This window comes from Canis lupus, chromosome 36, assembly GCF_011100685.1.
Source record: "Canis lupus familiaris isolate Mischka breed German Shepherd chromosome 36, alternate assembly UU_Cfam_GSD_1.0, whole genome shotgun sequence".
NCBI classification, from domain to species: domain Eukaryota; kingdom Metazoa; phylum Chordata; class Mammalia; order Carnivora; family Canidae; genus Canis; species Canis lupus.
This window is the reverse complement of record NC_049257.1, coordinates 22,420,449-22,443,543: the sequence shown is the minus strand read 5'-3', so window position 1 is coordinate 22,443,543 and position 23,095 is coordinate 22,420,449. Positions and strand designations below refer to the sequence as shown.

General features: G+C 43.0%; 2 protein-coding genes across 5 annotated transcripts in view; one reads left to right on the top strand and one right to left on the bottom strand.

Annotated features, from left to right (window-relative positions):
• PLEKHA3 (pleckstrin homology domain containing A3) overlaps window positions 1–10,093 on the bottom strand; it is a 29,720-nt gene extending 19,627 nt beyond the window's left edge. Inside the window, exons 1-2 of one of the 3 annotated variants that reach the window (XM_038584976.1) lie at window positions 9,853–10,093; window positions 3,191–3,307 (exon numbers count right to left, since the gene is read on the bottom strand). In XM_038584976.1, coding sequence (XP_038440904.1) covers window positions 3,191–3,212 — 22 coding nt within the window. In that variant the 5' untranslated portion in view covers window positions 3,213–3,307; window positions 9,853–10,093. Of the gene's footprint in view, window positions 1–3,190; window positions 3,308–6,528; window positions 6,635–7,073; window positions 7,210–9,852 lie in introns of those variants that run through there. The other 2 variants (XM_038584975.1, XM_038584977.1) reach the window with 2 other exon arrangements.
• A 52-nt stretch (window positions 10,094–10,145) lies between these two features.
• On the top strand, window positions 10,146–21,263 carry FKBP7 (FKBP prolyl isomerase 7). 2 transcript variants are annotated; one of them, XM_038584979.1, is made up of 4 exons: window positions 10,146–10,487; window positions 12,385–12,536; window positions 17,606–17,736; window positions 20,935–21,096. In XM_038584979.1, exons 1-4 carry the CDS (start codon window positions 10,279–10,281, stop codon window positions 21,094–21,096), a joined length of 654 nt encoding a protein of 217 aa, XP_038440907.1. In that variant the 5' UTR covers window positions 10,146–10,278. The 2 variants fall into 2 exon arrangements, with proteins under 2 accessions (XP_038440907.1, XP_038440906.1); XM_038584978.1 differs by having other exon boundaries at window positions 10,172–10,487; window positions 17,603–17,736; window positions 20,935–21,263.
• The last annotated feature ends 1,832 nt before the right edge of the window (window positions 21,264–23,095 follow it).

Genomic DNA, 23,095 nt, shown 5'->3' with positions numbered 1-23,095 from the left:
TGACTAGGCCCGACCTTGGACTTCCATCTCTATCCCTGTAAAGCCCAATGTTAGCAAGAATTCTCCTAAGTCTATCTAGCCAGAATCCTCTACCGTCAGTATCTGATTAGCCTCATGTCTGAACAAACTCCTCTACCACCAACATCCCCCGGGTAATGTGTGATCACCCTGCCTGCTGTCAGCAAGAATCCTGGGGGTCAGTTACACCAGAATGCCCCCCAATCCCTGATGTGTCCTTTTAGCAATTTTCCATCCACTGATCCCTCCACTTGGCTCCTTAGTTACAAATTCCCACTTTTCCTTATCGTATTTGGAGTTGAACCCAATCTCTCTCCCCCACTACAAAACCCCACTGCAGTAGTCCCTATACCTATCGTGAGAGACTTGAATAAAGTCAGCCTTACTAACAGGCGTCAAGAATCATTTTCTCCTTAATTCTGCTAAACCTAACGTAGGAATACCCAATGGCCTCAGCAATCCCACTTCACTGCCAGACATATACTGAAGAGAAACAGCATACACGTGTTCAACAAAAGAAATACATAAGAATTTTAGTGGCAGGGCAGCCCCAGTGGCCCAGCGGTTTAGTGCTGCCTTCAGCCGGGGGTGTGATCCTTGGAGTCCCAGGATCAAGTCCCACGTCGGGCTCCCTGCGTGGAGCCTGCTTCTCCCTCTGCCTGTGTCTCTGCCTCTCTCTCTCTCTCTCTCTCTCTCTGTGTGTCTATCATGAATGAATAAATAAACTCTTAAAAGAAAAAAAATCTTAGTGGCAGCTTTACTCATAATCCCACATGGGAAAAAATATATATACATCAATACTAGAATGGACAGCTAAATTGTAGGATATTCATAGCAGAAATACTACAAATCAGTAACAATGACTGAATTTCTATTACACAGAAAACATGGGTGAACATCACAATGTTGCTGAAAGAAGCCAACACACACCCAAAAATACTGATTTATACCATTTATAAAATGTTCAAAATAGACAATATTTATCGATGGTGATACAAGTCAGATTAATAGTTACTTTTTAGAGGGATTAGTGGCTGAGGAGACATGATAATATCCCAGCATCTGGGATGCTGATTATATTCTAATTCTTAATCGGATTGCTGGTCACACAAGTGTGTGTGCTTTGTAAACATTTTTCAAGCTGAATATTAAGATATGTTCCGCTTTCGGTATGTTATTCTTTTTTTTTTCCTGTATGTTATTCTTGAATAGAATGATTATTTGAAACAAACAACAAAAGTAAAAATGCTCCCATAGCTTGAAACATTTTAGAATTGCCTTAGGCTTCTGCCACTAAATCTTTTAAATATCCGCAAGAGTGGCAAATCTTTGAACTTTGTAGTTTGATTTTTTGATTCTAATCAAGTATCATTTGGAATCAAACCTGGGGTATAAAACGAGATAAAACCATTAAAAAATAAATAAAAACTCATACTTTGTGCTTTTCCTGTGGGATTTATCGACTGGTTCATAAGGCAATTCTAAGAGGGCCTCTAAAGTGTTACGGGTGATGGTGGTGCAATTAAAAATAAGCACATCAAAAATGAGTACCTGGAAAGCCATCACTTACTGGCACACATTTTGGTATATTTGTTAAAAAATAAACAACAAGGACAGCCCAGGTGCCCTTTAGCACCACCTTCGGCCCCGGGCCTGACCCTGGAGACCTGGAATCAAGTCCTGCATCGGGCTCCCTGCGTGGAGCCTGCTTCTTCTCCCTCTGCCTGTGTCTGTCTGTCTGTCTGTCTGTCTCTCTCTGTGTGTCTCTCATGAAAAAATAAAATCTTTTAAAAAAATAAAATAAATAAGGAAATAAAAATAAAAATAAACAACAAAACTCTACCGCATATATTTCAGGGAAGACACAATAACAATACACTAGGCTGAAGTGTTTCTAGATCTTAGATAGCCATGACTTCCTTCTATTAGAAAAGAAGTAATTCTCAACTAACATGAGCGTGTTACAATCACTTGGCAGACGTGTGCATCTTGGAGAAAGCACCCTGGAGACACTGATCTACCCTGAGCTATGAATCACTGCTGGTGAAAGAGCCCCACTAGTTAACAAGTCTTGCATGAATGTGAAGAGCCAGATGTGTAGCAAGCAAGAAAATTCTATTTTGTCTCCATGGCTAAATCATACTAAGAACTATCACAAAACCATAGAAATTTAGCAATCCGGCCCTAGAAAATGTACATTAACGCATTAGTTGCTGCTTTGGCTTAACATAAATAAGAAAATGCACAGAGCGGTAAGGTTAATCTGAAGTATTTGATAGCTCTGACCAAGAGCTCACCACGTCAAAGGAAGTACCCTTCAGGAAGGACAAGTAGTCAAGCTACAGAGGAAAAACAAAAAAAGGCCTGTTGGTGTTTGATAGTCACTCCTCTAGTGCTTTTTCCTTCAATGCCCTGAAGAATTCAATACTTTCCATTACCATCTTATCTGATCTCTCCTACCTACCTCCACTCCACACAACCCAACCACACATACAAAAGAATCAATGGTCCATGAAAACTTCCATCACGAAAATTATAGCATGACCTACTGCTTTATCTCTTCTCCTTTGCAAGAAAAGGAAAATATCGACATCACCCAGAAAAGCTTATCTCCAATTCAGCAAAGAACCAGAGTTTATGACTCTGACTTCATGTTTTATCAAAACCCTACAGAGCTTGCCTCATTATCTTCCACTTTCTTTTTTCTTTTTTTAAATAAGCTCTATGCCTAACATGGGGCCTGAACTCCTGACCCCAGGATCAAGAGTTGCATGCTCTCCCGACTGAGCCAGCCAGGCGCCCTGCCTCATCATCTTTAGAGTTCAGCTTTCTAATCTTCACAGCACCTTTATAATGAGAATGTAAGACTACACTTGAGAACTCAGTATGGACAATGAAGAAGCATCCACAAGAAACTGTTTTTCAGGTCCAAATTGGAAGACTAACACCAAGATTTTCAATTTCAACTCAAAGTACATGTATAAAAGGAGAAATGCAAAAAAAAAAAACTGTGCTTAACAATGCTAAGTGCCACTCTTAATTACTAAGGAAATAAATGGTATTAGAAGATCCCTACTGGACTAGAAATCCTTTTTTCCCTCTTTTTGGATTACAATGAAGAACATTTTACTTACCTAACTTCAAATTTCTCTAATTCCACGTATTCGCTTACCTTTAATTTCACAAACTGCCATCTTTATACTTCCTTTGCTCCCTTTGCAAACATCATCTTGTGAATCATAGTAGGAAAGGATTCCATTATCTAAAACAAACCAACGAGGCTGCCAACCTACAAAGATTATAAATAACAAAAGATTACTAAGAAATGACTTTAATCACATACAAAACTATGGTTTCAAAATTTGCCACCCATGTTTTCTTGGCTCTAAAAGTAACATTCTGACAATGAAATTTTAATGGCCAACGCTCACCCAAAATGTTCTTGCCTTAATCCCACTTCTACAGAAATCTATAGATCAGCAAAAATATAGGGAGTAATACCTTTATTCTGGCTCACAACCTTCTCATTAACAACCCATGAGACCCATCCTCAGTAATAACCCTACACAGGGTAAAACATGACTAAGCCCCTTTTCCTGAAGGGAACAGAGTTGTGTTTCAATGTAATGGAAAAGGCAACAGAAACGCAGATTCTAGCCCCAGCTCTAGTCTCACTCTTTAGTTAGATAAGCTGAAACAAATCTTTTTATTTCAACAAATAGCAAAAATTCTCAGTCTCCGTAATGAGCAGATTGAACAAGATGACCTCTCAGGTGCCAGCGACCCAGACCTTTAATTCTGCAATGTGACCCCTCTCTTCCACGTTGCCTAAGCAAACTGCCGTGCACAAGCAAGTGCTGAATGAATTCCAGCCTCTTCCACGGAAGATGCATACTCTGTGTGAGAACATGGACTCCCCACAATCCCTCTCTCCTTGCCCTGCTGCTCCACAGCTCAGGCACAAATGCTAGAAACTGCGATCATTCATTTCAGTTGTGTTTATTCAGGGACTAGATTACACAACTGTCATAGACTTGGCTCTAAAGCAAACCTGAGGATGAGGTTGATGGCTTTCCCCAGAGTTCAACTGCCACTCTTGCAAGCCAAACTCAAATGTTACCTAAAATCTTAACACGCATGCTACTAACTTACAACACTTCATTGATTAATAACACAGTGGACTCTTCCCACAGGGTGACTGTCCTTGTTCTTTCTGTAACTATTAAATCACAATTTGGCCTGCTCACATTAGACATGGCCTGCGATATGCTTAATTCAGTTTCTCCAGGGCCAAATAGTAGCAAGACAGTGGCAGATGGGAGATTCATTCTTACATCCTAATACAGACCCAGGACTTATCTCCCCAACTGGCTTTTCCTGTAACACTTGAAATGACAGCATCGAGTCATCATAAAGAGGTTAAATTTCACAAGAGGGAAGGTCATAATATAGTTCAGAAAGATGGGCATCTAAAATAATTAAAATACGTTTCAAACACTTGGAAAAATCTTACTATGAAACACTATAACCCTTAATGAGGCCTATCAAATTAAAAGGCAAGTTCTTTCGGTACAGGAGCTTTATCTGGTCTGTCGTTGCATTCCCAGCACCTAGAATGGTGCCTGGTACATAACAGGCGCTAAAAAAAAAAATGTATATATCTCAATTAAATGAGTGATTAAATACCAGAAAAATGAGATAATGCATGTTATTCATGAGAGTAAAGATATGCTGTATATTCCATGAAAGTGTATCGTAATATGGAGCACACAGAGAAACGATGAAAACATTATCTTTCCAAACACTAATTCACCACCGGCAAACAAATTATAAGCAGAGTGGTAAAAGTACACTCCACCCCAGATGTAGTGTGCCTATAAGACAAATTATGATTTTGTAAACCTTCATTATTGTGATTCAACATTGCTTTAAAACAAATAACGAGCAAAATGACTCATTTAGAATTTGTAGCAACTTGAAAGGTGACCATGGTGAAACATATTAAAATAATTAAGACTGTTATCTCTGCACACCTTTTCAAAGACATATTTAATTAAAACAATCTAAATGATTCATACAGGTAGATAATAGAGGGCTATATGAGAAAGATTCATAGGCATTCTTTAAAAAAAAAAAAAGAACACTGTCTTTTTATCTTCAATGTTACTGAAATCCTTATTCTCTACAAAGGATTCTCAAAGAACAGTGTCATGAAACTGAAAGGTTCCTTCAGGATCATTCATTATGAAGAGCTGCTCATTCTTCTGACCTAAGATGAACTAAAATTAATAATCGGCATGCCACTGAGTCAAATTTATATTTTTAAAGTGGAATTCTTTCAAACCAAAGATTTCATTTCAGCAAGCTTCTACAATGCATACTAGCAGTTTGCTTAAATGCTCTGCAAAGACTAAAAGCTTAAGCACATGTGGTTAAAAGCTCAACCAGCTGGTGTTCAGTGCCCCAGATGAGAAAGATGGCCACCAAGACATTTGGCTCCAGGAATAAATTATGACTCATCTCAGTAATCACCCATTGCTCTAGGCTAGGCATAAGCGGCTCCTCCCAAGACACTGTAGACACTATGCTTATGAATATTTACAGTGAGACAATCATTTGCATTTCAAAGCATGGAAACCACTATCTTTAAACTTAATACTGTATCTCAACTAAACAGCATAACTGTTCTCACAACTGCCCAAAGGAAAATGCTTAAGGAAAAAATACCTCGTTTTCTAAACATTTCCCACTAAAACGTGTTATTTCTAGAAACAAAGTGTTTTACGTTTTATGGTTGAGCAAAACAAAACATGCAGGTATCATAAATGCCAAAGCATTTGCTGCTACAAATCAGGCTTTAGCATTCCAATTAATTGGAAAGAGAGAGTGATGGAAGGAAGGAAGGAAGGAAGGAAGGAAGGAAGGAAGGAAGGAAGGAAGGAAGGGAGGAAGGAAGGGCAACTGTAGCTCAAGCTTATGCTTTAAAGTATTTATGTGCAGATTTTGCACAAGGTCAGGGTATTTATGTGCAGATTTTGCACAAGTTGAGTGCACTATGCAGTTACAAAGGGGTTCAACACTCCAGGCAGAGTAAGAAAGTGGGTATCAAGTCAAGACGCCTGTTATACTGGAACAAGAAATCTGTTTGCTACGTAACCTTATTTTAAACCCATTTCCTTTCCCGTAATGTGGCGAGATCACAGAATCCTGGACCTTCAAGATAAACGAACTGCTCATCCTGTGCTTCACAGACTGAGATCTTTAGACGGTAAGTGTCTGGTCTTCAGTGTCGGTTGATGGCTCATCGGCAGAGATGAGCCTAAGACTCGGAATTAAGGCTCTTTTAATGAGCAAGGCTGTTGGTGTCACGGCCCTGCTGGTCTCTCATTTCTGCAAAACTCCAAAGTCCAGAGATTTTTCCTTCCGACCCACTTCCCGGGTGACACGGACCTGACTTGGTCCACTTGTGCGTATTTGCACTTGGCCTCCAACCATTTCTCACACACTTACCTGGATTCCAAAACCTAAAGGTGTATCCGACAACCAACTCCTAAAAGAGAACGTGATCTGGGAACAGTTTAACAACTCCCCACAGGGAACTTTTTAAATGACCGTGCTAAAAAAAAATAAAAAGAAAGAAAAAGAAACAGAGGAGAGATTTCTTAACACTGAATCTGGATCTGAGAGGAGCCACCCCGGCCCCAGGGCGGACGACTCCGTGGGCCACGGGCGCCGAGGGAAGGGTGCGGTGGGCGGAGGCGGCGACCACCCGGGCGGCGGGGCTGGAAACTGTCCCGGAAGCTACGGGAGGAAACCGGGAGGGTGACGCGGGGACCCGAGGGCCCGGGAGGGCGCGCGGCCTGGAGGCCAGCCCCGCAGAGCCCGCTCCTAGGGCGGGGGCCGGGCGCCGGGTCAGCCCGCAGCACCGGGCGCGGGGCTCGGCGAGGGTCGCCGCGGGCCAGGTGCACCCCCCGCCCCCGCCCCCGCCCCCGCCCCCGCCCCCGCCGCCCAGGCCCGGGCCTGTCCCGCCGCCCCCCGGGGCCCCGCGCTCCGACCTGTCAGGTAGTTGGTCCACTTGTACAGAACCCCCTCCATGCTTCAGGGCCCCGCGCCGCGCATCCTCCGGCCGGGCGCCCGCCGCGCTGCTGGGTGGGCGCGGAGCGTGGGCAGCCGCTCCCGGCCCGACTCCCCCGGCGCTCAGCCCGCGCCGCCGGGACGTGGCGGCCCCTAGAGGCCGGGGCGGCGGCCGCCGCGTGCAGCTCGGGGGCCGCCCCGCGCGGGCTCTCGCATCCCCGGGCGGCGGCGGCGGCGGCACCGGCACAGGCTCAGGCACCAGCGCCCCCGGCTCCGGCTCGCGCTGCCAGCCCGCGGCTGCGCCCTCCCGCGCCCCGGCTGCGCCCTCCCCCCCCGCCCCGGGCTCCCCGCTTGCTTTCATTGACCCCGACGTCGCTTTCACTTCCTGGATGAAAGGGGCCGGCTCGTCCCGGGAAACCCCTCCCCGGCGGCGGGGCCGGAGGAGCGGGCGCGGCCTGCAGCCCCGCGGGAGGGGGCCGGGCGCCAGGGGGCGGGGGGGGGGCGGGTGCAGCCCGGGCCTCCTCCTCCTCCTCCTCCTCCCCCCCCCACCCCGCCCCGGGTCTCCCCGCCCTCGTCCCCCCCCGTGCCCGGGAGAGGCTCGGAGCTGCCGGGCAGAGGCCTGCAGCCCGCGGGGAGGGGGTCGGGGGGTGCAGCCCGGGCCTCCTCCGCCGCCGCCCCCCCACTCCCGCCCCAGGTCTTCCCCTCTTACCCCCCCAGAGGCCCGGAGCCGGCGGGCGGAGGCCTGCACCCCGCGGGGAGGGGGCCGGGGGGCGGGGGGTGCAGCCCGGGCCTCCTCCTCCTCCCCCTCCTCCCCCCCCACCCCCGCCCTGGGTCTCCCCGCCCTCGTCCCCCGCCCCTGCCCGGGAGAGGCCCGGAGCCGGCGGGCGGAGGCCTGCACCCCGTGGGGAGGGGGCCGGGAGACGGGGTGCAGCCCAGGCCTCCCGCGGGGCCAAGGACTCCTCCTCCGCCGCCCCCCCCCCCAGCCCCGGGTCTCCCAGCCCCCGTCCACCCCCCTACCCCCACCCACCCGCACCCCCACCCCCGGGAGAGGCCCGAGCCGGCGGGCGGAGGCCTGCAGCCCGCGGCGCGCTCAGCCCCGGGGAACCCCGAGCACCCGCCGCCCGCGCGCACGTCCCGCAGGAGGCGCGGGCCTCTCGGGCTTCCCCCTCCCCCCCGCCGGCGGTGGCGGGTGGTCGTTCCAGGAACGTCAAAGACCACGCATTTGTGGTTCGCTCCTTGCCTCCTCACACTCGGGGGGCCCAGGAAATGATCTCCTGGGAGGGCAGTGTGCGCTGAGGGTCCCCCGGGAAGGCGCCGCCCCAGGGGACGGTCCCCACGCCGACAACTAACCTCAGATGGCCTCTGCTTCATTTAGAATATAAAACAGGGGGGACATTTTAAAATAAAAAACAAAAAGAATATGAAACAGGGAACCAGACTTTGGGATTTATTTCATTCTAGACATGGCTTTCTCCTAGCTTTCATTTTAAGAAATGATCATCTTACATAATGACAATAATTCAGGGGGCGCCTGGGGGGCTCAGCGGTTGAGCATCTCCTTGGGCTGGGGGCGTGACCCCGGGGTCCTGGGATCGAGTCCCGCACCCGGCTTCCTGCAGGGAGCCTGCTTCTCCCTCTGCCTGTGTCTCTGCCTCTCTCTCTCTCTCTCTCTCTCTCTCTCATAAATAAATAAATAAAATCTTTTAAAAAAATAATGACAATAATTCAGACTTATGAAATGCTGCAAGCGTTGAGCCAAGCCGGCTCAGTGCTGCGGTTTTGCCTCGCATCCCCGAGCCAGCTAGAACGGCACCTCTCTTTCCAGAGCCTGATCTAGGCCTGCGCTGAAGCTTTTCTGATTTGGTCTGTAGAAAGTGTTGGGGTGTTCAGTTGGAAACCAGGTGACTCGGTGAAAGGGCAGGGAGACCGATAGAGGATGGATGGCTGTGTCATGAATATAGTTACAGTTGCTGAGACAGACAATCCGTGGGGTGGCTAGAAGGCCGCGGTGATGGGGGTAATAAAATTCAATTTTTCTGTATATTTGGAAGTTTTTCATACTAAATAAAATGTTGCGCGGGGTTAAGACTGGCTTTGTGTTCAAACTCGGCCAAACCCCGGCTGCATATTAGCTGTGAGATTGGAACAAAAGGGCCGAAGACTCCAATTACTTCATTTTCTCATCCGTGTACAGTGGATGGTCACCAGGCTCGCAGAGCTGGTAAGAGAAAGGACACCGTCAAGTTTTCCCCCAATCTCCCACGAGCCCTCAAATGAAGGGCGGCCCCGAGTGGAGAGGAGGGGAAAGAAATGCAAACCAGCTGCAGGTCCCACATCGCTGGAGCTGGCTGGTGGGAAACGCCTTTGACGGGGCGAGGAGCTGCAGCACCTGCTGTTTACTGGCGACCAGGTGGCGTCAGATAGTGTGTGGCTGGGATCCCTGGGTGGCGCAGCGGTTTGGCGCCTGCCTTTGGCCCAGGGCGCGATCCTGGAGACCCGGGATCGAGTCCCACGTCGGGCTCCCGGTCCATGGAGCCTGCTTCTCCCTCTGCCTGTGTCTCTGCCCCTCTCTCTCTCTCTCTCTCTGACTATCATAAAAAAAAAAAAAAAAAGATAGTGTGTGGCTTAGCCTGGAACCTCGTAATGCGTGACTCCACCCCGAGGAGGTGCTTTCAAGGACACTCCCCCCCAGCAGCAGAGAGCCTCCCCCGATGGCCGGCTCGTTCCCTATAGGGGGGGGGGGGGGGGTTGAAGACAAACCTTTTACGCCCAGAAATGACAGCCGTATTCTCTGACTACAACATCCCAGTCCCAGGCTGTGTGTGTATGTCTCCGGCCGGTTTCATTTTAGGAAACGCGATCGTGACCACCGAAGCCCGAGGAAACAGTCCGTAAAATACGTGGATTTTCCGAGGAGTGGTGCAAGAGCCTTCAAGACCGGTGACAACCATCCGAGGCGCGGGGATTCCGAGGCGGAGCGCGCAGCCCGGAGGGGGCGTGGCCCCTGGTCGCCCCGCCCCCATTGAGGCCCCGCCCCCTCGTGGCCCCGCCCCCAGCCCTCTGTGACGTAGAACAATGCCTGCCACGCGTCGGAACTCGGCTGCCCTCCCTGGCCGCTGCAGCTGAGCGCGAGTGACACGCGTGGGGGACGCCGTGGTCATCGGGGGGGGGTCAGCTTCGGGAATCATGCCATTTCCACTCAGATTCCTCATTTTCTTTTATGTAGGGGGCATTATTACTGCTCAGGGACAAAAGGAAGAGGGGAGCACAGAGGCAGTGAAAATCGAAGTTTTGCATCGTCCAGAAAACTGTTCCAAGAGCAGCAAGAAGGGAGACCTGCTAAATGCGCATTACGACGGCTACCTGGCGAGCGACGGCTCGAAATTCTACTGCAGGTAGGCAATGCTGTGAACTGCTCCTGCGCGCAGCTGGTGCATGGAACCCAGGCTCCCCTGTACCGACCAGAAGCCTCAGTGGTTGGTGCGGGGCTTGTTCTTGTTATCGCACCCCGGGGGGAGAAGTGGACTCCTACGATATGCAGTCCCCTACTGAACGGTTACTTTTTCAACTATTGAACATGTTGGCCCAAGAGATCATCGGAAATCAGTACAACCACACACACCCAGACCACCTCCACCACCACCCCCTTTGGGATCTATAGAAGTCAAGGTATTGTCTGCAAGGCTGTTCTCAACTTTTTTTTTTTTTTTTTTTTTTTTTGCCGTATGTTGGAGTCACTTTATTTATTTTAAAGATTTTATTTATTCATTCATGAGAGACACAGAGAGAGAGAGGCAGAGACACAGGCAGAGGGAGAAGCAGGCCCCATGCGGGGAGCCGGATGTGGGACTCCATCCTGGGCCTCTAGGATCACGCCCTGGGCTGAAGGCAGCGCTAAACCGCTGAGCCCCCCCAGGCTGCCCTGTTGGAATCACTTTATAAAGATTTATGTAGAAAAAGTTTGAGAGATTTTATTTAGCCTTCAGAAGCACGGTATTTACAGGCTCAGGGCCACTTTCCAGCTGTATCCAAAAACCAGAACACCAATAACTTGCCCCCTGGTGTCTTATGGGTCCTGTGTTTTCCCATCTCTCCGCCCCCCCCCCCCCCCAATCTCAATCACTGCCTGCTCTGATTTAATTGATCGTTTGTTACTCAGAGGAAGAATGGCTTTTCTTCATCTGTACCATTGCCTCATAAAGATAGGATTGGGAGAGTTAGTTTTCACATTTGGAAGAAAATAGATATATGTAATAAAAGCTACAAATTTTAATTATTATTATTATTATTATTTTTACAAATGTTAATTGTTCAAATGACTTTTTGAGGCTAAACCTGCACCATCATTTTTTTTAGAACAAACCCAGAAAGGTTAAAGGAGTTCTTTGTACAAAGCCATGCAGCTAGTTGGAGGCCCGAGATCTATTAAAAAGGGAACTACTGGGGATCCCTGGGTGGCGCAGCGGTTTGGCGCCTGCCTTTGGCCCAGGGCGCGATCCTGGAGACCCAGGATCAAATCCCACATCGGGCTCCCGGTGCATGGAGCCTGCTTCTCTCTCTGCCTCTCTCTCTCTGTGACTATCATAAATTTAAAAAAAAAAATAAAAAATAAAAAAACTTTAAAAAAAAGGGAACTACTGAATAGTATTTGTGAAGATGGCAATTAAAAAGATAATGACATGACTAATGACTAGCTTTGGGCAAATCATACTTCTTTCTGGCTTTATGAAAGAAGTTTGAGCCAAACATCCCGCCAGGGGGTTCAGAATGAATGTTAATATGGGAAAAGAGAGGACTCCCAATTTTAAATTGTAACTAAATGTCCAAGGTATATATATATATTTTTAAAGATGTTATTTATTTGATGGGGTTGGGGGAGAGAACAAGCATGAGCAGGGGAAGTGGCAGAGGGAGAGGCAGAAGCAGACTCCTGGCTGAACTGGGAGCCAATGCAGGGCCCCAGCCAAGTTCCCTGAGATCATGACCTGAGCAGAAGGCAGAGCTTAACCAACTGAGCCACCCAGGTGCCCCTCCCGTGTATTTTAAAGTTTAATTTTTCTTTTTCTGTTTTTTTAAGGATTTTGATTATTTATTCATGAAAGAGAGAGAGAGGCAGAGACATAGGCAGAGAGAGAAGTGGGCTCCCTGCAGGGAACCTGACCCAGGATGATCCCAGGACCCCAGGATCACGCCCTGAGCCAAAGGCAGACACTTAACCACTGAACCACCCGGGTGTCCCTAATTTTTATTTTTCTTAAAATCAGCTTACCTAAGTGTTGTTTTTTATTATAGCCGGACACAAAACGAAGGCCACCCCAAATGGTTTGTTCTTGGTGTTGGGCAAGTCATAAAAGGCCTAGACATAGCGATGATGGATATGTGCCCTGGAGAGAAACGGAAAGTGATTATACCCCCTTCATTTGCATATGGAAAGGAAGGCTATGGTAAGGTGTTTTAATATTATTATTTCTAAGTTATATTTAAAAATAAATCATAGCTTTGGGTATATATCCAAAAGAGTAAAAGCAGGGTCTCAAAGAGATATTTGTAAACTCTTGTTCATAGCAGCACCATTCACAATAGCCAAAAAGTGGAAATCACCCCAGTGTCCATTGACCAATAAATGGAAAAACAACATGTATACACATAAAATAGAATATCATTCATTCTACGTGTTACAACACAGATGAACCTTGAGTACATTATATTAAATGAAATAAGTCAATCACAAAAAAAAAACACCGTATGGTTTCATTTGTACGCCGTATGCGGGATAGTCAAATTCGAAGAAAAGTGGTTGCCAAGGCGCTGGGAGAGGGTGGAGTAGAGGCTTTGCAAGGTGAAATAGTTCTGAAGATTGGTTGCACAGCAATGTGAATGTAGGAAACTGTACTGAACTGTATGGTTAAAATGGTTCCAGTAGTAAATTTTACATTACATGTATTCCCCACGATTAAAAAAAATTTTTGACTCACTAAAAAAAATAAAAAATATTTTTAAAATCACAGAGAAATAGTTACAGAGCTATAAACTTAAGCTGTTTCTAGTCCAGTCCACCATGGTCCCCACTTTTTACAAATAAAGAAAATAAGGCATTGTTGGAAGACAGATCTCTGGCCAGAGTTCTTTCCCTCACGTAGTGGCAGTACTCATAAAGATCCTGTATATTTTAAAAGCTCTACCTTAGTCATTTTTACTTGTTTTAGTCCATGTTATTTTATCATTACATAAATGTCTATAGCATATACCTTAGCTAAGCAGAACCAAAGTCAAATTCATAAAATTCAGGAAACTGAAACATAAGATTTTAGAGTAAAAGGACAGCACAGAAATGTAGTAAAAAAAAAACACCTAAATATAAAAAAGCTGCCAGTCACTATTACCCAAATTCAGGAGCAGCCTTGAAATGTGGAAAAAATGAACTGCTTCTTTCAATATCTTTCCTATTTTTAAAATCCCACTATAAGATCTGAGAACCTAAGTAGAGCAGATAAATGGGGAAATTTTTTCCAACTACGATGAAGACACTTACCAGTAATAAAAATGATCTAGTCCTAAAAATAGGCAGGCAGCCCACTAGCAAAAAAATACAAATGACCTTTAAATCTATGGGAATACTTAGTTGCCTTAATAATTAAAGAAAGAGAAAACAAAATGAGACACCATTTTCACTGATCAGATTCTCAAAGGCAGAAAAGTTGGCACAGGTATAGAAAAGTAGCAGTCTCATGCATTATTGCTGGGAATGTAAATCACTCGATCTTTCTAGCAATTTTTATCAAGATTTAAAAGCACATACCCTCTGACCCAATAGTTCCATTTACAGGAATGTTACACAAAGGTATATATAAAAGACATTCATCAGGCTTTTATTTGGTAGCAAAAAACCGGAAACTACCTGAGTATCCATCAATAGGGAATTTGTTAAGGGACCCCTGGGTAGCTCTGCAGTAGAGCTTCTGTCTTCAGCTCAGTGCGTGATCCTGGGGTCAGAGGAGGAGGATGAGTCCCATGTCGGGCTCCCTGCATGGAGCCTGCTTCTCCCTCTGCCTGTGTCTCTGCCTCTCTCTGTGTGTGTTTCATGAATAAATAAATAAAATCTTCAACAAGAAAAAAAAAAAAACAATAGGGAATTAGTTAAATTATGCTATATTGGTACAATGGATTATGGTGCTGCCAATAAAAAGAATGCCACAGAGCCATATATATTAATATATTAAAAGAAAAATAGGATAGGGTGCCTGGGTGGCTCAGTCAGTTTAGCCTCTGCCTTTGGCTCAAGTTATCATCTCAGGGTCCTGGGATCAAGCCCCCCATTGGGCTCCCTGCTTAGCAGGTGGGAGTTTGCTTCTCCCTCCCCCTCTGCTCCTTCCCACCTCCCCCACTCATGCACACACACACTCTCTCTCTAATAAATAAAATCTTAAATATAATAATAAAATGAAATGGGATAGAGTGTATTCATGCAAGGAGTATTTATTGAGCATCAGTGCCAAGCCCTGTCCCAGGCCTTGAGCATAAAACCGTGTACAAAGAAGAAACAACTTCCTATCCTCAAAGATCTTACATGGGAGGGGCAGGATTTCACATATGCATCATGAATCTCCTCTCCATATTTATATGTGGAAGGATACACAGTCATCTGATGACATTAAGTGTTCCTGAGAAGGAAGCCTGAGGGTGAGGGTAAGGAGATGTCTTACTCTCTAATATTTTGTACTGTTTAAATTTTTTTGCCATGCACATGTATCAATTCTTCCAAAATTAGGGGCACCTGGGTGGCTCAGCGGTTGAGCATCTGCCTTTAGCTCAGGGCGTGACCCTGGGATAGAGTCCCACATCGGGCTCCCCGCAGGGAGACTGCTTCTCCCTCTGCCTGTGTCTCTGCTTCTCTCTGTGTGTCCCTAATGAATAAATAAAATCTTTAAAAAAATTTTTTTCCAAAATTAAAAATTTTTTTAATTGCTAACATTAAAAGTGGAGCTGAATAAAGAGGGAAAGTGTTTAAAGGGGGGGAAATGGTCAGCCTGGCAGAGGGTTGGTTTTTACTTTGCATTCTCATTTAGGTTCTTGCTCTCTATTGCTTTGTGAAAACTAAAGAATTATTCCCTCCTCACCTATTTAGAACCCTTGCTATCTCCACTTATTTGAAATATTTCGTATATAATTAAAGTCGTTAAGGATTAGTTTTCTACGAAGAGATATTGTCATTATTCCCAAATATTTCGTCAGAAAGGTCACACCATCTTTGAAAATATTTGGTTAACTTATTAATAGTAGTGATTCTCTTACCTGTTCTTTCGAGTAAGAGGAGGGGATTGCTGCCCCAAATTGGATTGCAGGGAAGCTAGTGGCACAAAACAGACCCAATCAGACCAAAAACTCCTATGGAGGGAGACAGCTCCAGGTAACTACAGCTTCATTCTCAAGGCTTTCAGCCAATCATTTGGTCCAATCAAAATAGCTCCCATGGAACCATAATTTATCTATCCTATTTTTAGTTGTTGAGGAATCTGGGAGAAGGAGAGAAAAAAATTAAAGATAAATTAAGTTGAATGCAATTCTTGCCCAAAAATATTGTCATAGGTTGAGGCCGATCCTAGGCAAGATGATACAGGCAAAGTTTGCCTTTTAGGCTCATTTTAACTACATCCTGTGTCATCAGTAGGTGCTCATCCATCCTCTTGGGCCCCCTTCCCTGTAGCAAATGACCACTTTGTTATCCTTTTTGTAAACTAGCTTATGCTTAGCTATGAATGATTGCCCAGGCTAAGGTAATCTAAGCTAATTAAGCTATTAATAAACTGCCTAAGCTATTAATAAACCAGATACTTACTTGCTACAGAGATGTACTCGTTTAACTCTGAGGAAGTTAGTTCATATTCAATTTGAGGTGTTGCTCATAAACATAAAAAGTTGAATCTCATTAGTAACACCACCAGCACTTTTGTTTTACACATAAGGAAACTGAGGCCCAACAAAAGCTTGTTCTTTGGAACATACTTAACTGCTGGCTTATCTGCATTACAATAGGTAGGATTAGATTACGAAAAAGTTGAGTGGGGAGACCCTGGGTAACTGCTTAACAAACTGCTTCTTGATCGAATAAGCTTTTTTAAATAAGATGTTATTGAGACCTAACGTCAAGCATGACTTTATTTTAGGTGGTACTTGAAGAAGGCTTTCCTCTGTGCAATATCCTTGCTTCACGTGACAAGCACCCCTGCATGTCTTGAAATGCATGTGACTTTTAGTGCTTAATTAACAGTACACCTGGTATGTATAGATTCTTTACATTAACTCCCACGCCTTTGATCTGCTTCTCTAAATACAGGTAATTCTATAGCAAATTCACCTTTTTTCTCTTTCCTGTGCTCTAATTTCTCTGTAAGACAAAAGCTGATTGGCAGTATTTTCTGTGTGTATAGTAGAGTTATTGGGAAACTTGTATGTACTTGTACTATTTTTTCTTAAGAAATTTGTGTTTTTAGGTTGTCTTTATTGTCATTAGTTATTTCCCTGTCATAAGGAGATTGTCATTGGACAGAATAGGAATGGATTTTGTAAAAATGATCATTGAATTAATCTCTGCCTCTTTTACTCTAAAGTTAGGTAATAGGTGGTACATTGCTTGGAACTCCATTAGTCAGAGGATGCATGGGCAGATTTTTCTATGTCCTGGCTTCGGAGATGACTGATCATTTCTCCTTTCGGTTACAGCTTTCAAGCTCTTTTCTTTTTGGGTTATAGGAATACTTTAGCAAGAATTCTCCACTGTTTCACTAAAGAAGTTCCTATTTCCTTCAAAGAACAAACAGCCATTTAAAAAATAAACCACAGGGGCATTCATTCAACAAATATCTGAGTGCCTGTAATGGATGAAACTCTAGGCAATATTGGGACACAAGCTAAACCCTGCCTCTTAGCGAGTCATTTCTGCAGATTATTTTCATGAAATGGTCATCTGAAATAGCCCATAGCTTGCTAAGATCATCTGTGACATCAGTGAATAGGTTAACTTTATTCAGGAGGACTATTCAACTTAATACTTAACACTTTTTATGTGATTAGAGATTTCATAAAAGTGTTACTGTCATTGCACTCATTTTTTTTAATGTCTGTAAAGGATTGGATAAACAAGTGTATTGAAATAGATGTTTTCTTTATGCTTCCAAGTAACTCTACAGTATCATTTTTTAAAAGATTACTGATTTACACTTTGAAATTTTTCTGCCCATGAATTTCTTCGTTGCACTAGCTCTGTATAATGACAGGGTATATTAATAAAAAATACACGAGTTGTGTCTATTTTAATTCAATTAGGAAGTAATGGCCCACTAGGTTCTTAAAGCTGATTTGGTTTAAAAACACTGAAAATTTTTCCTTAAAAGTGTTTAGTAAGCGGTTTTTATAAACAGGAAATAACAATCATAATGCTATAATGGCTATTCATGAATGCATATTTGAACATTTTCTTCATGTAAATTAAACTTAAAAATTATACCTTTAGCAGAAGGCAAGATTCCACCCGATGCAACATTGATTTTTGAGATTGAACTTTATGCGGTGACCAAAGGACCACGAAGCATTGAAACATTTAAACAGATAGACACGGACAATGACCGGCAACTCTCTAAAACTGAGGTAATTCAAACAAATTCAATGCGTAAGGCCTAATTTTTCATCACGTCTATGTTACATCTGTTATTTTTTTTAGCTCTACTGAGCATGGGCTGATTACTTTGCTTTTATAGAGCTGGTTGCTAAAAAAAATCTGAGCTTCAGGAAGAAAGAAAATTGCTTTTTTAATATAAAACTTTGTAACTGAGTCATCCTGTTCAGTTGCCTTCCTCCCTGCCAGAGGGTCATTAAAATACCAAGCTAATCTGTACAGGGCATTTCCAGCTTCTAGACTACAAGAACCGATCTCGTTCAAGTAGGAATTTATAACAGTGCCAGTAATTTCTACCTCACAGGATTGTGGGGATTACATGGGATTATGAAAAGAGCTAGCAAGAATTTGAATTGTGTGCATTAGAAACTTAGTAAGTGGGAGCCAGGAGTTCACTAACCAGCTTCTGCATTCCAGTTAGCCTTGTGTATGAATTGAGGGATTAATAAAGATGTCAAAGAGCAATAATAAATTCTTTCATACTTTCTCAGTACCGGGTACTACTATAAGCACCTCAGCCTGTCATTTAATCTTTATGACAGTTTATGAGATAGACACTTGTCATTATCTCTATGTTACAGAAGGGGGAGAAATGATGCCCAGACAGGTTAGGTAACTGGCCTAAAGTCACACCACGCTAAGTAGCAAAATCAGACCACACCCTGGCAGTCTGGCTCTACTACTGTGCTTTTTTTTTTTTTTTTTAAGACTTATTTATTCATGAGAGAGAGGCAGAGACACAGGCAGAGGGAGAAGCAGACTCCATGCAGGGAGCCCAACATGGGATTTGATCCCAGGTCTCCAGGACCAGGCCCTGGGCCAAAGGCGGCGCTAAACCGCTGAGCCACCCAGGCTGCCCTACTACTGTGCTCTTAACCGTGGCCTTCCCTTCTGCTTTTGGGGAATTTCCAGAATATATGTTTCAGGGCGAGTGTTTGTACTGTTGAAGACTGGTGCCTTCCTTAAACCCACTGACTATACCCTTTTTGCTTACATTGAGTGACCAGCTATCCCCCCTCTTGTTTGGAGACAGTTTAATATGCATGACTCTATCACCCAAGTAATATAGATGGTACCTGAGTCACCTGAGTCGTTGATTTCAAGAGACAAATAAGCCCCCTTGTTCTGTTTCTTTTTCCTCTCTCTCTCTGCAGTCCTTCCTCCACCCTGATTCCACTTCCTCCTGCAGGATATTAGTAAGGATGGTCCCCTGCAGTTCCTTTGTTGCTCAGCAGTGGAAGAGGGATATGTGAATGAAAACATCCCCCATTCCTTAAGAAGGACAATTAGAGGGTTGGCATATTCATCCCAGGACTTACTTTATGTTGACTCCTTATGAGTTTTATTTAGAGTGACCAGCAGCAGATGAATACGTAGCACCCAAGAGCTCAGCCTGTGCACACAGACCATCCCTTATCAAATGCAAAGAGGCATGTTCTGCAGCATGAATACTCTTCAGTAGACCAACCTTATGGGCTCTGTAGTTCTTTCTGGAAAATAAAAGTAGAGAAAGTCCAAAAACAGTGACCTGCTTAGCAGCAGTCTGCCCAAATGTCTCTTGGGTATCAGCTGCATAATCACCAGATGGTAAGAGTGACTTCCACATGTGTGAATAATAATAGCTATCTTTTATTGACATCTATAAATGTTACAGTAATCTTCACATCATTACTACGATCTAGATACTGTTTCCCCCCTATTAAACAGGACAAAATTGAGATCCAGAGAGGCTAAATTATTTGTCCAAGACCACACAACGAGTGCAAGACAAAGCCTAGATTTGAAACATGAACTAAAAGAAACTACTTCCCTTCATTGTCAGAAAGATTGAGTCAATTATTTCTTTAGTGTAAGATGGGAGAGGAGAGGAACACAGTATTTTTATTAAATTAGGAAGTAGAGACAGTATGAAACTTAGCACCAGCAAAATTAAGGTTATGTTCTTACCCACTGTCTCTTTGTACCTCTCCATCACAGTGTACTAGAAAAGTACATCTTGAGAGTCGGTAATAGTGGTTATGAAAATATATTTACTTAGCAACTGAGGAATATTTGAGGTTCTTTAAAACTCTTTTCACCTACATAGGATTGCTAAAGCTCAACTGGAAGAAAAATGTATCTTCCTTGATAGGACTGAAGTCCCACTTGCGAACAGTTGATCTTTCTAAAATAAAGTCTAGTCGTGTTGGACTGAGTTGGGATACATACTGCTAAAAACCTCTCAGAATTCAACTTTAACTTTCAAAAATACTCATGCCTTTAAGGTGCCCAGCCTGGCGGAATATTATCTCCAGATTATTGTATGTTGCTTTTTTTAGTTATCATATATTAGCACTTTCCAATGGAAATATAGTTGAGTCACATACGTAACTTACAAACTTTAGTAGCCACATCTTAAAAAGCGAAAAGAAACTGGTGAAATGAATTTTAGTACTATGTTTTGCCTAACTCAGTATATCTATAATACCTCCCTTTCAACATGAAATCAATGTAAAAATTATCAATATTTTTTATTGTCTTCAAAATTTGTTGTATATTTAACCCTTAGAGTAGCATGTCTCTATCTGATCGAGCCAGTTTCAAGTGCTGAGAGTCCCCATGTGGCTAGTAGAAATGTCATATTACACAGAGAAAGAATACTTAATACCTGTGCTTTATTTGACATTATTATTATAGAGGTTGTCATAGTTATGTAGATTTGAAGGAGAGTTATAGAAATGTAGAAAGATTAATTGAATTTTTTTTTGAAACCTAGCCTATGGTTGAGTTTTGTTGATAATACATTAATATGCATTAATTTTAGAGATTACCAAAAAAATGCCAATTTGGAGTTTATTTACTAGTAGAAATCCTTAAGAATGATTTTCCTTTCATAATGTAGACAGTATAGATTATTGAAAGACAATTAGTTTCAACAAAATTCAATTCCTATGTTAATCTTTGAGTATGTACCAGTAACCATCTATAACCTCAGGGGAAGCTAATTTGAAGATGTTTCTTTTCAGAAAATTGCTTCAAAGGTTAAAAGAATAAAACCTCAAATGGTTTTTAAAGATTTTATACCACTTATTATAAGCAGGCTTAGAGTTTCCTCATGTAAACATTTCCTTAAAGTTACTGAAAATTTACTGTGGTCCCTCTGTATTAAAGACATTATTTTGGCCCTCTAGATAAATCACTACCTGAAAAGGGAATTTGAAAAAGATGAGAAGCCACGTGACAAGTCATATCAGAATGCAGTTTTAGAAGATATTTTCAAGAAGAATGACCATGATGGTGATGGCTTCATCTCTTCCAAGGAATACAATGTATATCAACATGATGAACTATAGTATATTTTTATTTCTAAGTTTTCTTAGCTACTTACTGTACTTTATATATAAAACAAAGTCCCTTCTCTAGAACTTGTATTTTCTGTTTTCCTCCCACGAGAACATATTTTAATATCCTCAATACATGTAATTTGGCATAATAAATGTGTGTTATTTTGCAAATTTAACCTTCAGGAAAAGTATCATTGTGTTTCCCTATTGCTTTATTCTGTGAACACGAATTGCAGCACCACGAAAATAGATCTCTGTGTCTCAGTGGGCAGTTCTCCCCCTTCCAGAGATAGGACACCTATGTCAAAATCTACAAGTTCTTCCCACCTCTAACCTTAACAACATGTATAAGTATGTAAATAACCAATTTTTAACATCTTAATTGTTAAATGCCCCGTATCTTAAAATTATTCAAGAGGACCCAGGAATTAGCATTTCATTTGTTTATATATTTCATAGCATTACAAATAGGATATAAAAATCACAGAGAACTAAACAAATCTTTCTTTTGCATACATATAGGAAAATATTGCATAGCTGTGTCCCACAGTGAGTCTTAACACAGTCTCTGTAATTTTTGGTGCAAGCTCTGGCCTCTGGTCATTATTCCAGTGGGGAATGTTTAAAGATACTTTGCTCAGACCAAAGACTTTGTTCCTCATGTAAAGCAAGACATAAAATCTATACTACTTGGAGTCTGTACTCCTTCAGACATCATTATACATGTGCTATCTCCTCTTCCTTCTTGTAGGCCTGTAGATCCACCATCCCTAACTTTTTGTCTTCATCGTCTTAAATTCATGCCATGGTATTTCTTAGTTTCTAGTTCCCTTTCCCTACGTACCTCTATCTGAAGTCACTACATTTCATGATGTTCTTGTTATTGATCACGAATGAGCATTACACTGGTACACCATCACATTTTTGGAAACGTGCAGAATTTACACGTGAGGATATCAGATGAGGATACAAACGGGGATCTACGCCCCCATGGCAATTTTGTGTCATGAGCAAATCATGACATCCAACCTGTTGAGAACAGGAGGTAAGAGATGCTGTAGAAGATCCTACTGTGCCATAGATAGTGCATGTTATTTACTGGAACATGTACAGTTTTACCCCCTGCGGATGTAGGAAGGTATGGTCAGGCACTAAATAGCTCTGCTCAAAATGAGTTCAAAGCAAAGCTTTTCCATTTTCTGAAACTTGCTCTTTCCAAATCATTGTTCAGTGTTCATCTTTTAACCTGTTTAGTGAACCTGCCAGAAATTCTATTATCTAAAAAGTGCAGGGGTGGGTAATGCAAAAACCACCAGATTAACGGATATCACGTATGCATAGCACAGAGTTTGACACTTCATAAAACCAAACCCTTCACTCTCTTCTTTCCTCCCAATAGTGCTTCATGCCTGTACCCACTTTTGTAACTCCTCCTCACTTGCTCAGTTCTTGTTCCTTGACTTCGCTCAGGAAAACCTCCACTGAATTGAACTAAGTTGGTGACTCAATAATATGTTTTGGTTTGGAAACTGCCCCCACCCTCTACATTAAAAAAAAAAGTCACTAGAGCATTTTGCAATCAGTATACTCAGACTTGCATTTGACTTACATATTCTGCTCAAAAGTACGGTGGAAGAAGGTATACATGGAAATCATGCCATAATACAAACTGTTCATAATTCTATCCTTTCTGTCCCATTGTTTTCAAAGTGCTTTTAAAGTTATGTTTTTAAAAATCATGGATGATGTTAAATGGAGACTGATTCTAAAACTCAAATCACATTTAAATAAAATTTTAATCATTCTACATTCATAATCAGGTATTTTGTATTTACACAATTGCTTTATGCTTTTTTTTTTTTGCTTTATGCTTTCACAGGCATATATACCTAGTAGTGAGTGCTGTCACTGCATTTTGAGTTCTAGAATTTTCATTACTTTTGCAATTATTTTAATAAGGGTGTATAATGAATTAATAATTGAGGTTGTGTATGAAAAATGACAGATG